Genomic DNA, 15,591 nt, shown 5'->3' with positions numbered 1-15,591 from the left:
AGCAGGAGTTCGGTCCGTGGTCTGTCCGTCATTCAGGGCGAGGGCACAGCAGAGAGCGAGACCTGAGCACGGCTGACGAGCCAAAGGATCTGCACTTTGCAAGCGGGGATCGTCTGAGTTTGAGTTTTGTGTCCCTTCATTTCTCCTGGATAGATCGAAAAGCACCAGGAATAAAAAAAAAAGAGAGCTCTAGAACAGAACCACAGGGCAGACGTCAGTCATAGAACAACAAAAGACACTGAAAAACTGCGGTGCTTCTAAATATTCTGACTTGACACTTACTTAAAAAACAAAACTATATCTATTTGGCCAATCTCAGTATTAATGGAAGCAGGGGCCTCAACAAATGGGGAACACTTCCTTCAAAAGAAAATTTTTCCCAAAAAACCTAGCACCTTATAATGAAATTAAAAAAACTGTATCTTTCTGAAACCTTAAGTGATCTACGCTTTTGAAATTTCACACTGTAAGGAAACCTTGTTGTCTGACGTGTACTCCAGGTAGCTAAAAATAAACATACTTATCTAACTAAGCAATGTTCTCTTGCATTCAGAACTGCAACATTAATTTAAACATCAAATTTCCTTCCTAATGAGAATTTTGAGCTTAAAATAAAAGAGTATAAATCTACAAAGACATCCATCAGCCAGTGAAAGTTTCCAGCAGTACTACAACCTTTTTTTATTTGATACTGGTACACCACACTCAAGAATGCCTTTTTTTCTAAATTCGAATATCATCCAGGGCAGCTTGAGGCCCTGAGTTCTGTTCTGAGGCACTTCTGTGTGGAGTCCGTAGAGCCTCCCTGTATCCATGGGAGTTCTCTCCAGGTACCCTAGTTTCTTCCCAACCTCCCAAAAACTTGCTGTCAAGGTGAAATATCCCTGAAAAACCTGCGCACGGGGCCTGTAATGCCCTGGCATCCCATCGAGGGTGTAGTCCCAACTTGTGGACTGCGCTTTTTGCAACAGGCTCCTCCTGCTTGCCGTGACCATTAACAGGAGTGTCTCTCCCATAGTGAATCATCTCACCCACTCATTAAAATCAAGAGTACGGACTTTCTTTTAAAAATCGTGTTATCTGTAAAAACGAATATAGCATTTATTTCCAGCAACAAGCTCGCATGTGAACTTTAATAAAATACCATTTCCCTAAGTAGCAAGCCAAAGAGGAAAGCCAGCAGGATATTGGACATTGTGTAGCTCATACATCTGGATTAAATAACAGACTCTTTCAGCCACTCTTAAAATATTTTGGTCTTCTCTTATTAGTTCCTAAAATCAAGGGTCAATTATTCCAAATAGATTAAGCTGTTAATATGCATTATTTTTCTAAATAGGATGTAAGTACAATTCAAACAAACATGGCTTGCACTATTTTTACTACTATTATTGGTAGCACTACAATACTGTGGTGGGCTGAAAAAAACATAGTGCCAAAGGAGTATCATAGAACATTGCAAGACGTTCTGATATCGTTACAAATGCGTGCCCAGGATCAGAAAAAGAGGTTTTATTGAATCATTATTCTCTTGCAAAAAGGTTAAATACCCAAGAGGTGGGTTTTTCCCAACCCACTGACCTGCATCCTTTGTAAACAAAACCAAAACAACACTGCACAGCTGCAATTAAAACTGTGGAAGTGCACAGACTGCAGTCAGCAATTACCTGATTAACTTCCCTTACTTATTAATGGACAGCGCAGGAAGAATAATGCCGGGGCTGAGGAAATGCCTGAATGGAAGGGGTATAAATATACCTCGGTCTGCAGTGCTGGACATCTGTTTTAAGATCCTGAAGTGGATTTTAGAAATGAGCTTCTGCAGCATGAGGGTTATATAACGTATACTGTATATGCCACACACTCACAAAGGGGAAGTGACATTAGCATCAAGGTGATGCACAAAAACGCAAAATGCAAATTTCAGCACGCTCAACACCTCCCTCTTCAATGGGTTTAAAGCCCAGCGAAATCAGGACAAACACATTCCGCTGATAAAATGTACAGCCATGCCATCTGTAGCAAGGGTTGGGTTTTCTTTCGATTTTGGACAGAAGCATCTCCTCTCCTGCAGACCTGTCCACCTCCTCTCATTAAAACTGACCTCCTCCCTTCTGCAGAGCAGAACAAACATAAATTACACTCGGCTGAAGCCCAGAGGTGAGAAAGATGGGAGCTGGGTGAAACGAGAAATAATGCTTGAGCCAAGCTAGGTCAGGCTTCCATTACAGCCGTTTCAAAAACTATTAATCTTGCTTGTAGTCAGTGGCCTAGAAATAATTACTTAATCTAACCTATGTAATACAGCATGACCAGTAGTTGGGACAGGTCAATTCTGAGATACAGGAAAAGCCACAAATCATGAGTGCACCTCCCGCAGCTGGGGAAGGAGCGCCCCCTTCATGCCACGCCTGGACATCACACTCTCAGCACAGGTCAGACTGGGATGGCACACATCGGGAAACAGAGATGGCCACGCACGTCAGGAGAAATCTGGCTTTGTGAGCCCAAAGTCAAGAGAGGAGCCAGACCCCCTGCATGGCACTGAAACTCACTCAACTTTTCATCGTCTGGTTGTTAATGGTAGTTTAAAGGCATTTTAAACACTACGTTGCTTCTACCACTGGGGCTTGCATTGCAACTAGTCTGAATCTATCCACCCTCCGCAATTAACTCAATATCCACATGGACTAGAAAAAAATGTGGCCAAGACTCATGCAAACTTGCAGGATAAGTCTTGGATATAAAGGCTACACAAGAAGGGCTTTGCTTTGCATTTGAACTGGTACCTGTATTGCCAACACCCTGCAAACAGCAGACAGGTCTGTGCTGACAGCTAGGCTAAGGATGATGCATCCTGTGCTTTGATGATCTATACCAGAAATATAAAGTGGAACAGAAGCTCATGTGTCACATAAGGTGCAGATCCATACAGAATAATTATATTCTGCTAACTGCATTATTAAGTGTCCCAAAAGATCCCTAAGAGCTCGCTTTGCACTCAGGAGGGGACTCGCTTCATGCACTACTGCATGGCACAGAATGGAGATGCACAGCAGCCCCTCTGTACAGCAGATCAGGTGGAGAAGACAGAAAAACTGCACCGTGAATATGTGTCAGTAGTCTAGAAGATGTACTCAGTGCACACACCAGTGCATAGCTCTGTGCATATTTGTGCACCGAGACAGTACACTCTTACATGCACACACAGCATGTACACCGGGTACAATACATTGAGTTAAATAAACACACCCCTCGAATTCTTGTCACAACTGGAATCCCAGGTGCAAATTTAATTAGTTGAGGTGAAGTCTCCCTTGTTGTCTGGGGGTCCTTCATAAGGCAACTGTAAACAAGCAGTACATCGTAATCAGGTGTCACTGGATTGTTTGATCTTTTGCGAAACATGTCACAGATGCCTGGCAGAAAGTGGGTCGGCGTGGAGAACAAAAGGAAATAGCTGTCAGAGGATCGGGGAGATCGTGTGAGCGTGCCTATTAGCACTCTATCTTTCTGCTCCTGTCTCACGCTGCCCATATAAAGTGCGACTACTCTGACAGACTACTCAGTCATCTGCTATTTGATGTACAGTAATTTTACTAGAGTAAGCAGAAATCCTGGGAACACCTGATCAGCAGCAGAATCAAAAGCCAGAACAAAAGACACCAACAGTTCATCTTTCAAAACAAAATTATGGGCTGCACTCAGCTTTTCAAACAGCAATCGCTCCTCTCCACAGCGGAGAGCTTTCACTAACAACAAATGCCTCAGTCTCTCTCCGTCTTCCACACACACACTGGCTAACAAATGATATAGAGGTGCATACAGTGTACAGTACTGGATATATGCCCTCATTTAAATATTGTTTACTTCTCGCTTTTGAAAATCATTCCACGCATTTCAAAACATTTTAAGCTCCAAAAATGACAGCAAAACAGCAGCTTATTTTGCACTAGCATGCATACAAGATGACTTAAAATACTTTTTTAAAAACCTGCATACGTAAATCAACAATAAGACAAAAAAAGAAACCAAGTAGCAAAATAAAACTGAAAAAAAGCATTTGTCACTAACATCGCTTCACATAAAAAAAACAGTGTCGGAACATTTATACTGTTGAAGCTAACGATCTTCATTCTAATTGACAGTCATGGAAATACTGCTGCTACAGCATCCTGTAGAAGCTGATAAGAGAGCATTAACTCAACCACCCCCCCAAAAAAAAAATGTTTAAAGAATCTACTCACTAATCCCTATTGTCATCCCATTACAGAGAAGTGACTTACAGACATACATAACTCTGCAGAAGCTGTCTATTCCTCGCAAGTTAGGAGCTGTGGAGCTACTGTATGTGGGGAATCGCTTACTAAAGAGATTAAAGTGATGCCTATATCATATCTAAAAGAATGACAGAATTCTATACATTACTACCTACACAGCACCATTGTAATTATGCCCCACAGTCCTTAAAATAAAGCGTTAAATCATGGTAATTATCCACATCCTTCACTAAACATTTCCTGTTTTTACTACCTTAAAAGGTACATTTACATTACAATCAGATACATAAAATTACAATCAGTTCCCGCTATAGTTAATAATGTCATACAGTAGTTATGTTCCATTCCATTCCGAGTTTTGGTTTTAACTGGTATCCTTTCTGCTTCTGAATACACATGCTACACAGCCAAGCTGGCCTGAAGTTGGGGGTCACTGTTGCTCTATAGGTAGTGTTAGTCTTGTTTGTCCGTATGCCAAGCATTCTCTTATTTCTGTCTAGGAGCCTCCAGGCCCACATCTCGGTAAAGAGTCACGATAGACATAGCAATGGCTCAGCGATGGTCCAGACGGCTATCCACTGGGGCACAGTGCAGGCTCTCAACGATTTCTCCTGTCAGTGTTAAAGATTGAAACAGCCTACAGGACAGGAGACTGGCATGATCTGGCTGCTTGTCTTACAAGTCAGAGTGCGGACGTACAGTATCTGAAGTCAAGCCATTTTTAAAATATACTAATTCTCCACTTTTACTAATTATACTAACTCTACACTTTTAGTCTGTTAGTCTTAATGTTAAGTTAGATCCTTGTTATTGACATTCAGCTGTAGCAGTGAGAATACAGCTTGTAGGAGACTGGAATGGGTCTCCTCCTATATGGAGAGAACCATTAAGTTACACAAATGTTAGAGAAATGTAATAAATGTGCAAGAAGACTGTAGTTCAGCAAGGAGGACATGTAATCACTTTTCCCATTCTACCAATGTCACTGGGTTATCTGGCACATTGTGCAGTTCAGGAACAGCAAACAAAACTGAGGCCGTTTTGCTTGAAGAGTCTGTTCCACTGGAGTTTTCTAGTTCTTTGGTCGTCTTTCTCGTTATTCGGGATTTTTAGATTTCAGACGCATGAGATTCAGAAAGTGGCTGCTCAGATCAGGTTGTGGATGTGACACTTCCTAAATCAGATAAAAAAGACCTTGCATAACTCCAGGGCATAAACCGAGGAAGCCAGTTGACCCATCCTGTTCATTAACTACAGCAATGGAGTGTTTCCCAAAATACCACGGTTGCACCTGAGAGCAAAGAGAACAACAGAAAACAAGACTTTTGAGAGTAAGAGTTATTTGTGCAAAAGAAAGGCAAACGGATGTTGAAGGGGAAGTGGACAATTTCCATTTTTCTGAGAATTTAGCAATAAAACAATTTGCCACTTGACTGCTGTATGCAAGAAATGCAGTTTGCCTACTCGGTTTTGGGTCACAAAAAAGACTAAAGAAAAAAATTAGTAGAACCACAATATACTGTATAACAATGTGCTGCTGTAAGAAAAGGCAGCTAATTAATTTTAAAAAAACAGAAATCCTTATCTTACTCATACTTCAATTCAAAATGAAAAATCCCTCCATGCATATTCTGCACATTCCTGTGTGCTTCTTGGGTTTTAACACTGTGCTACAAATTACAGTGTCTGACCTCTCCCTGCCTCCACGTTACAGTATGAGCTCATAATCGACATTCCAGCTTGACAGCTGACCTGGGCACCGCAGGGTGCCCCTTGCCTCAGGCCGTCTTGTCTCTTCACGCGCAGGGCAGGACAGGCAAGACAACCCCGAGACTCCGAGCTGCCAGGCAGGGCTGCCCACTTTCTAAATTACAAGACGCGATACCCCCCCCCCCCCCCAACTCTCCCTGTCTCCCCTCTCTCACAAGAGACAACAGTTCAGGCTTTTACCCTGGCAACAAGATACGACCTGCTGGCCCCAGTGAAACTCATCTGAATAAATTGAACGAGAGACGGGAGAGAGAGAAAAAAATCTGCCTATATTATGATAGGAGGAGAGGGGGGGTAATATTCAGTCAGGGGCATTTTTTATGCACTTTTGATCATATAGTTGACAGCGCTGGAAGCTAGAAGTATGGACTGTTGAACAAAGGTTTAAAATCCTGATGAAACCCAACGGCGGGCTACTCTTGACAGTCAAATAATGACAAGCACGCCGCAGGCCGATGCCCGTCATTCAGAAACATTCCGTCCTGCTTTAACCATTGCACAGTGACTAAGTGGGGGGGTCAAAGGTTAAGCGCTAAGAAGACAGCGATGAAAGGCAACTGTCATGCACCAATGCTTACTGCGAGGCAGCGAGGAGTGGTTGTCTTCTGAAGAACATGCAAAGCGCACTCATTCTGTCCAGCCAGACACATACCTCAAGGTCCTAAATGAGACCATTGCCAATTCATGAAAAGCAGAAACTGACAGCATGCCACTCAAGCTGTCTGCCGCAAATCCTGCTCTTTTTCCGTCTCAAATCACAAATGCATGCAAAGTGTAGGCTTATGAACAGGAGCTCAGAAGTCTTTAAAAAAAATACACATACAGGATTTTGTGCACAGAAGAAAACTGGTAACTAAAACAAAGGAAACTCCCAGACAATCTTTAACGAGACAACTCCACAAATGCACAAAGAAGCTACAGTATGAAACAATTCAGAAACAAAGCCACTTCATCATTTAAAGCCTATATGAAAAAGACAATGCTATCATGCGTAAATACTTGTGATGTGATCCTAATGCTGCATTTCGGCAGCAAAGACCTTTAAAGAAACAGGCACCTTTAAGAAGACCAACTCTAACCTCTTTTTACCACAACAGTAAAATTTCACGGAACGCATAGCATGGGGTGGGCCTTTAAACCTCACAACGTTGTTTGGGAGAAAAAAAAATGGCGGCCCACTTTCATCTCATTTTCTTCCAAGTCGATGACTACCACCTGACTGGAGCGTTCAGGAGCAAGGTTAAGATGTTTTATTATTAGGAACAGGAGAAAGAAAGGGCTGCAGTGGGGAGTGGAGAGTGTCAGTACATTAAAACAACAGTGAGTAATGAGTCAGGGCATTTCCACGGCACCCCAGACCTGCACAAACTGTACCAGGTACCAGTCAGTCCCTCACGTGCACTGTGCTTATTTATAGAAAAGCTCCTATAATCTGTGACTCAACAGTAAACATTTACAGTGGCTTGTGAAAGGCCCACCTAGCGGTGTTTTTGCACAAAGGGGCAGGACTTTTAATCTGAAACAGACATCTGGCTGCATTCAGTTTAGACAATTTCACTTTATTTGTAAGGTGAGCTGTAATAAAAAAACAAAAACTTGGAATATCATGCTATGTAGCAGAAAGACCCAATAAAGGATACAATGGTTTGCAAGATTAAGGAGGCAGCCTCTTATCATGTTTTGGTCTTCGAGCCAGTAGGACACCCGGAACATATAGTTAATACCGTCACCACAATGGAAAGTGACGCGTTGAACAGTATTAAAGACAGGCAGAGTTCATGCTTCTCTCATCTGGGTATCAGGTCTTTCACGTATCCGAAGAAACTTTCACTTACTGCACAGGAGATAAAAAGGTCCCTGATTTTGGGTTCTCTTAAGAAGACACCCCCAAATCAAGAGTCACCACAACCTATTCTGCAGCAGGTGACTTCTGAATTTGGAAATGTAAAGAAAATGACCAGAATACTGTATATGTACAGAGGACATCCCTTTAACTTGACATTGCAGTAAAGGAACTAAAGATTAATGTACCATTTATTTTACTTATTTATCCAAGCACAGTGTTTTAAATGAAGAGCAGATAAGTAAGAGCGCACCGGGAAACTTTTACACCACCTCCTGGGCACGTCTCTGCCCATTAGGGCCAGCGCAGCAACGCACTGCTTGGACAGGAAGTCACAAAACTTCACCTCGCATCATACTAATCAACCTGCGTGCTTACACCCGATCAATGCTGCAGCTCAGGCCTTGAGGGTTGTGGAATAATACTAAAAACTTCATATTAATTCATTGATTTAGTTTTCAGCATAGTATATCATTGAGCTCCAAAGGGAACAAAAAAAAGAGCTATTTGTGAGGTCAACCACAGCACAGACATATGTTGACATGATATTGATGGCAAGGTAGAAAGAAATTACCAAATATCTAGATCAATACCTAGTTTCACTGTTACAGCCTTCAGAAGACATAAATATATATTCTTTACGGCTACAGAAATGGAAATAATGAAAGTGAGAGATAAATGTTTCCCTCAAGGTAAACTATTTGATTAGCTGAGGGCAGAGGTGATGAAAGCTGTACTGATGAGAAAACTTTACACCTTTAAATAAATGGCTGAAGTGGACTATGCAATAGGCCACATAAGTGATAGATCACAAGCAGGCAGCATTGATATTTTTTCACCCCCTTAACGGACTTCTTATTAACATGTAAGGGTGCACACGCAGTCTGTAATTGTGCAGTCATGCGTTAATTAATAACGCTTACATTGCTTTCACAGTGGATACCCATCTCATCCTGTGAATATGGCCTGCAGGAGTCACAAACAGTGGAGCTGTTAAGAATGCACAATTGCACAATTCTTTCCACTGGCCCACATTTTCCCCACGCTGAATCAGAACCATGAGGACCAGCGCTAGCGCGCTTCAAGGCCTCGCGATATTCCAGTTCACCATAATTCGTGGTGCTGCTGACCATGAGCACAAACACTTGCTACATCTCCCTCTTGGTTCACTATTACCCTCAAGACACGACAAATCTGTGGTGAACCAGAATCTTTGTGACTTTATAGGAGGCGATGCAGTACAGTGCTGACGCTGCCGATATCAACCTCCCGCAAAAGACAAAAATTATTTCCGTAAAGCAAGCCTAATGCAGCTCCATTTTCAAATGCAACGTCCAGCACTTGCTTTCGAATGAGAATCATAAGTTAGAGGAAGCAGGCAATTCAATGCCCCTTAATTAAGAGGGAGATGCAGTGCTTTAAACCACAGGGACAGGCCAAACACTGCCAATCTGGGAAGACAGAGTAATCCTGTCCAGTAAGCAGGACCACCTGAACGCCACCCCCACATGGCATGGTCCTAAATCACAGGGACATAAACAGCCTGAGCATCCCTCTTCCAACAGGCAGTAAAAAGCACAGGACACAGGCCGGGGCTGGATTAACACTTCCTCGGCGATAAGTAATTTTATAGAGGATTAGTAGCATGATGGGCTGATCAATACTCGGTGCTCGGGCTATTATGAATGCAGCAGGAAATTGCCCCCTCTGGTAATAAAGCACCGCGTCTGGGCTTTCCTTCATTTGCCAGGTCCATTAGTGTAATGGTCCCCAACACTCTCGGCCTGCGGTATTTTTTCCCCCTCCTCCCTGCGCGGGCCAGCGGGGGTCTGATGAAGCCGGCGAGAGGCGCGTGGCACTCCGCCGTTCCTCACGGGCTCGGGATGTAAATCTACCCACCGCGGGCAGCGCGCTGCCCGGCTCTGCGATCCGAAGTCTGTTTTATGAGAGCAGCCGACACTATTTCTCAATTATTGGCCCATTAATAGCGTCAGCAGCCAATACCATGACTAAAACATCAAAATTGCTGGTGGCAAATAAGATGCTGATTCTGCTGATAGTGACACCCGCTCTGCCTAAATACCGGGCCTGACAAGACAGGAGGACACACCAGCCCCCCATAAATTGTTCTGTTTACACTAATTCACTGGTTAACATTTTGTTGAGGAATTGATTAACTATATTTAGACTCGTGGCCACATAATCAGGTTTTTTGCTTTAGTACTTTGTTAATTTAACCGAATTGCCCTGGGAAACACAAAACACTTTAATGAGCGCCGCAGAGATTAAATTGCAAATCACTGGTGTGAGCGTTTGGAATTAGAGAGTGTGAATCTCCTCTGTTGTGAGATGTATCCTGAAGGACCAGGTGATCGGAATTAAAGGTTGTTTAACCCCAAGATAACAAGCAAATTTAGACTCTCTCTCCACTTTAAACTGCATCAACCATTGCTGAACTGAGACCCTTTGGTCTAAGAAATGGTATTTACTGGAAAACAAACAGGGGCTGTTGAAGAGCTACAACCCACCTCCATGTGGAAGAGAAGGATATTTAATGAATAAGTGTTCAAAACACTATGGCATGACCTTCATAATTCAAATTAAAGCATCCTTTTTTATTAATATGGGTTTAGGATTCTTTAGCATAAATCTATTTAGCTTCCTGGGTATACACACACACATAGTACTGTATTCCCATCCTGCAGTTACTAGGCTTGCATACAAAAATATATAGCATTATCTTTTCAGAGTTTATGAAATTTGTACACTTTGTGCTTGAGTTTCCAGATAAGCTTAGCAATCTACATATTGGTTTGATCAGACTAAGTTCTCCAATTCATTTAGCCACTGTTGCTGGATCTGTGCCATGTTGTAAACAATGATAAGACTAGTCTGACTTTCATGCCTTAGCAATCAAAACTACTGTGCCTTGAAAGAGCACTGCAAATAGGAACAAACCTAAAAATACTAAATAATTCTTGGAAACACAATTTTATCGCTTCATGTTATAGCTGGCCATCCTGGAGCAACCACATCTAAATTTGATTAAAAACAGCCCTCTGTAAGGGCTTTTGCCATGAGCTCACTCACAAAAGCCTATCAACAGCCTTACATCACGGAGATAAAGAACACCATTATGTCCTACTTCTATTACACGCAAGGTTAAGAAAATTATCATTAGAACTAAAATAGAGGATTGCCTATATAACAGTAGGATTTCATGTCAACATGAAACTAGAAAGGGTAGATAATCTTGTAACTTGACAATTTGGAGAAGAAATATAAATGCCAACACAAAGATTGGACATATAATTAAACAAGTAGAATGTAAATGTAGGGTTTTTCTGTTGGAACTGTTGGATGTACTAGAAGGACATCACTTAGAATTTCCATCAGCACGGTAGAAAGAAAGATATTGCCACTCTGGAAGCCATCCAGACAACAGCAATCAAATAATTCCTGGGATTGGAGCAACATCCGACTCTGACAGTCAGCAATAAATGGATCTTTTTTTTCCCGTCTCAAAGAGGGAGGACTACAAGAAAACATACAGTAACTTTGTATTTGTATTTCAACATCCTCAAAGACACCAATGATGTCCATTAAAGTATTGTCTGCTCTTCACAGAAAGCACCGCACAGGTGGAAACAAAGAGAAAGTGGTTTTAAAACAGATATGGAGGCCTTTCTTCACAAGGAGTTGTGGTAGTCTGGAACAAGCTTTATAGTGGAAACTGATACAGTGGTGTCTTTCACGAAAGGACTGAAAGAAATATTCGGGTGGGATCAACCAAATGAGACAGGTGGGCTCTGCCATTTGTAGTCCATGACTGTATCTCCAGTTTCTTCAGAACATCCATTTAAAATGGACAGAAATGAAACAGAGAAGAAAAAAGCATTGTGTGTTAAACGCACGATATTACAAACTGTTATCGGTTTCAGGCTGCCAATAATTGTATCCAAATATGAGCTGTAAAAAGGCTCATCTATGACTTCATTGGATAAAGAATCAAAATTCCATTCTTGGAGTAATGTGATTTGCACAGGGTAAATACCAGCACACATTGGTATCACACTGGCAGATATCCAACTCTCAAACTATATTTGTGGGCAAGATGTTATTTTTCTGTAGCTTTCTGTTATTTGCTTTTTTACTCCCTGTGGCTTCTCCTCTTAGACACTCCAATGAAAATGAGAAATTAAATGCTCATGTGTCAGCTCAGAGCATTAAGCTTCAAGAGCAAGAATGTTCTAACAGCAGATTGGTCTAAATCTGTCTCTGTTGTCGTCAGTGGAACTCATCAATCATATCAGTATAATTAATTCAATGTCTAGTAAAAGCGATGAGTCCCCAATGATTTTAAAATAAGGATTTGGAGATTTCTGAGCACTGTTTATACCGTGCATATGTATGCACAAAACAGATCTGTGTCTGCTTTGTCATTTAAAACCAGAGCACTTTGTCCAAAATACAATTCAAACCTCTGGTTAAACACCACTTATTTTGTTAACGACATGCTGCATGCATTTTCAGACTCTTCTCTTGAAAATGAAATCTGAAAGGGCACATTACATCTCGATAATTGACAACATGAAAAAAAGCAAACGTTCCTGGGCTTTGCCATTTTCCGTTTTATCCATTTAAAGTCTATAGCTATCCCACAGTAAAGAGCTATGGAGATGAACTTTATCCTTATAATTTGGTTTATCTGTGGTTTTCCAGTAGTTCTGGAAGTTAAATACATTTCCTTTTTTATCCATGAACAGCAATTTTTCTCCTTTCATCCTTTTCTTTTCTTTTTTTAAACCACGAAGTAAAAGCATCAGGCTTACTGGTCTGATGGCCAGCTGGAATTAGTTCTCTCATAGCTCATATGGACAACATCATTGCAGCAATAAACGAGAGGAACCACGTTCTGCATACTTTCTCCGCTGTCTTACATGATCGAAACACGTGTGCTGATCTGAAGAAATGGACGGGACAGCAAACGAGAGGCCTCATTCGGAGGCAAGGCACAGTGGATCCAGTCCTGTACCTGTTCTTTATTTTAAACCCTTACTCGCAATAAGATGTCAAAAAAGACCTGGGGATTACATTTATATAGCCAGGCAGAGAATGGAGCAATCTGAGTGAAGTAAAGTGTTCAAGGGTACAGTGACCCCATGACCCTCAGCCTCCCTGTCCTGACAGACACTCCAACTGCAACCTGATGCGCTGGAGCTCCATATCATGTAACGCTATATGGTCGTATTTCGATTTGGTCACTGTGGAACCTTATGGTTAGAAGTTTTATTAAGAATCACACTTCAAAACAGTAGCTGCATTTCCAGTCCCAGCCTCTCCTAACACACAGCCCACAAACAGCCCTACAAGTATCCAGAAATTGTATACTTGTGCACCTTCGTCTCTCTGCGTATCAGTTAGCATGTCCTAATTCTCTACCTGAATTGCACCGTACAGTTTTGTATCGGAGGCTCTGGGCTGTTCCGATGCATGTCGTTCCCCGTGCCTGTAATTAAAACAAGAGGTCAAGCTGCTGGGTGACAGCTTTATTGCCTGTTGCTTTTAAGACTTTTTCCAAGGAGGGCTGTATTGTTCACTTGCGATTAATGACAGGGTATCAGCCTTGATTCCATGCACATTTGTCTTCTTATTTATATATTTCTAAACAACCCAGTATTACATCTGAAGGAGATGTCGTTGCCGTATACAAATAAATGAAGTCTACGCAGCTGAATTTGCAGAGTTGTAGCTCGTGAAGCTGAACGCACAGGGCCAGTGGCACTAATGGTGCAGCACATTCACCATCCCCTAGGATCCCTGGGACAGATCCCCCCCAGCTCTCAGCAGGTAACCACCATGCCAAAACCTTTCAGAAGTTGTACCAAATCCTGCTTTATGCTGCATGCCCACCTCCAAGTTTCCTGACTCTCCATCTTGGCCTACAGCGATGTGGGCTGCAGAATAGCCTTTGAATCTGTTCTTGACATCACGGGCGAACTCCTCATTGGGACTTTCTTCGATTAACCAGTTTAATCTCCATGCTGGACAGATGCTGCATCGGTTTAAATTTATTTTGGGATCGTTATAAGTGGAAACACCTTATTGTCTCAAAAAATGTATTGTAATTCTCTGCACTGCCCTACATTTTAAGATGCAGTAGCTGTATCTGAACAAACCAGCCAAAAGCAACAACCAGCTCATTATCATCTCAATTTGCACAATGACCAGACCAAAGAACTGGACCTATCAGATCAGCCATTCAAACAATGGAAAGATTAAATATTACTCCGGCTGTTTTTTTCCTACAAGTCTACAATGTTAGATATGAACCAGCTGAATGGTATGATGACTTTTCTTATGTCAAAGGCTCCTGCTGCAACCCCAGATGATTAAGTGCATTAAAAGTAATGTATTTGCACAGTAACAGGCAAAGAGAACAATCTTTACTACCTAACACAGGAATCTCAAACTCAGTTCCTGGAGGGCCCAGAAAGGGTTTTTTTTCTGATACGTGTTCCACCCTACCTGTGCTTTTGGTAACATAATTGACCCAATTATTTAATTACCTGCATAACTGTAATACATCTAACCAGGCTCCAAGTCGTTTTACAGGTAACTGGGGCTTTTGATGAAGCAAACGCTTTGAGTAATCAATTCCATAAAAATAAAACAGCTGGACAGCCCCTGTAGATATCAGGTTCATTTGGTTTCTCAGGCTGGAAGAAATATAAGCAAACACGAGACTTCCCCAGTAACCTAAGATGAGACCCATAATCTAAATATTTAACTGGCAATTCACAGCTTGAGCTAGATCATTAAGGGTATTTAGGATTATAAAATAATTTAATAAGAATGCACCTGTCATTTCGGCACATGTTAATACCAGCGGCCGATGTGTGATTGCTACGCTGCTGCTTAATAGCAGATTCAAACCAGATTGTTTTTCCTTTGTATTTTCATTTACCGAGAAAAAAGAATACCAAGTTACTAATACACTTATCAGCGATTAGTATAGTCCCGATTAGTATAGTTAGACGTTTGGGTACTTAAACAACACACACTCCAAATTCAAGCTGAATAGCAATGCTGCTTCTGCAAATGAAATAAAATGTAACAATCAGAACAGACGCGTGTCGTTCTTTAAACTTTGCCCGATTTTGTTGCATTTAACATAAGAATAGCAAACAATACCTTAATCTCCTTCTCTGTCTCAAAAGCTTCAGACCTCTTCATGTTGCTTAAGTTTTATTTACGCCAGTTTAAATCACCGCCTTGTCGCAGTAAAGGGTTTTTTGGGAACTGTAGTTCTACATGTGGGGGATACGATGTGTATACAATGCGTATTGTGCAAAGGAGAAAACTCAAATTCCCTACAGGCACACTGCACTCTGAAGCGTCAGACAAAGGATCTGCGTGACTCTGTAGTTCAGTACAAGGCTGCCACTACAAACCTGCACCATTCCTCCTCTGTGGTTGGAGGAACCACGGCTACATACCAGCACAGTTAACAAGTTACAAACTACATTTCCCAAGAGTCTCCCAAAGGGAGGCGCATGCTCAGATGCACTGCCGTTTTTGTCGTAAACGGAAAGGGAGATGTTTGTTAGCAACGGTCGTTGTGGTAAATGAGTTGGTGTGCATTTCTTTTGACCAGGTAAGATTCATGTAATGGTACAAAAATGCATTGACCCATTG

General features: G+C 41.8%; 2 protein-coding genes across 7 annotated transcripts in view; one reads left to right on the top strand and one right to left on the bottom strand.

Annotated features, from left to right (window-relative positions):
* The window catches only part of fto (FTO alpha-ketoglutarate dependent dioxygenase), a 188,308-nt gene extending 173,047 nt beyond the window's left edge, over positions 1-15,261 (bottom strand). For 4 of the 6 annotated variants that reach the window (XM_069181254.1, XM_069181253.1, XM_069181256.1 and 1 more), the window contains exon 1: positions 15,088-15,197. In XM_069181254.1, the coding sequence (XP_069037355.1) occupies positions 15,088-15,129 (42 nt within the window). In that variant the 5' untranslated portion in view covers positions 15,130-15,197. Of the gene's footprint in view, positions 1-15,087 lie in introns of all 6 variants that reach the window. The other 2 variants (XR_011182826.1, XM_069181257.1) reach the window with 1 other exon arrangement.
* A 197-nt stretch (positions 15,262-15,458) lies between these two features.
* Positions 15,459-15,591, top strand: part of rpgrip1l (RPGRIP1 like) — a 62,962-nt gene continuing 62,829 nt past the window's right edge. The window contains exon 1 of the mRNA XM_015368670.2: positions 15,459-15,550. The gene's annotated coding sequence lies outside the window, so the exon portion shown is untranslated. The remainder of the gene's footprint in view (positions 15,551-15,591) is intronic.

This window comes from Lepisosteus oculatus, chromosome 20 (genome assembly GCF_040954835.1).
Source record: "Lepisosteus oculatus isolate fLepOcu1 chromosome 20, fLepOcu1.hap2, whole genome shotgun sequence".
In the NCBI taxonomy this organism is placed as follows: Eukaryota; Metazoa; Chordata; class Actinopteri; order Semionotiformes; family Lepisosteidae; genus Lepisosteus; species Lepisosteus oculatus.
The sequence above is the reverse complement of the archived record's forward strand: the minus strand, read 5'-3'. Positions and strand labels throughout refer to the sequence as shown.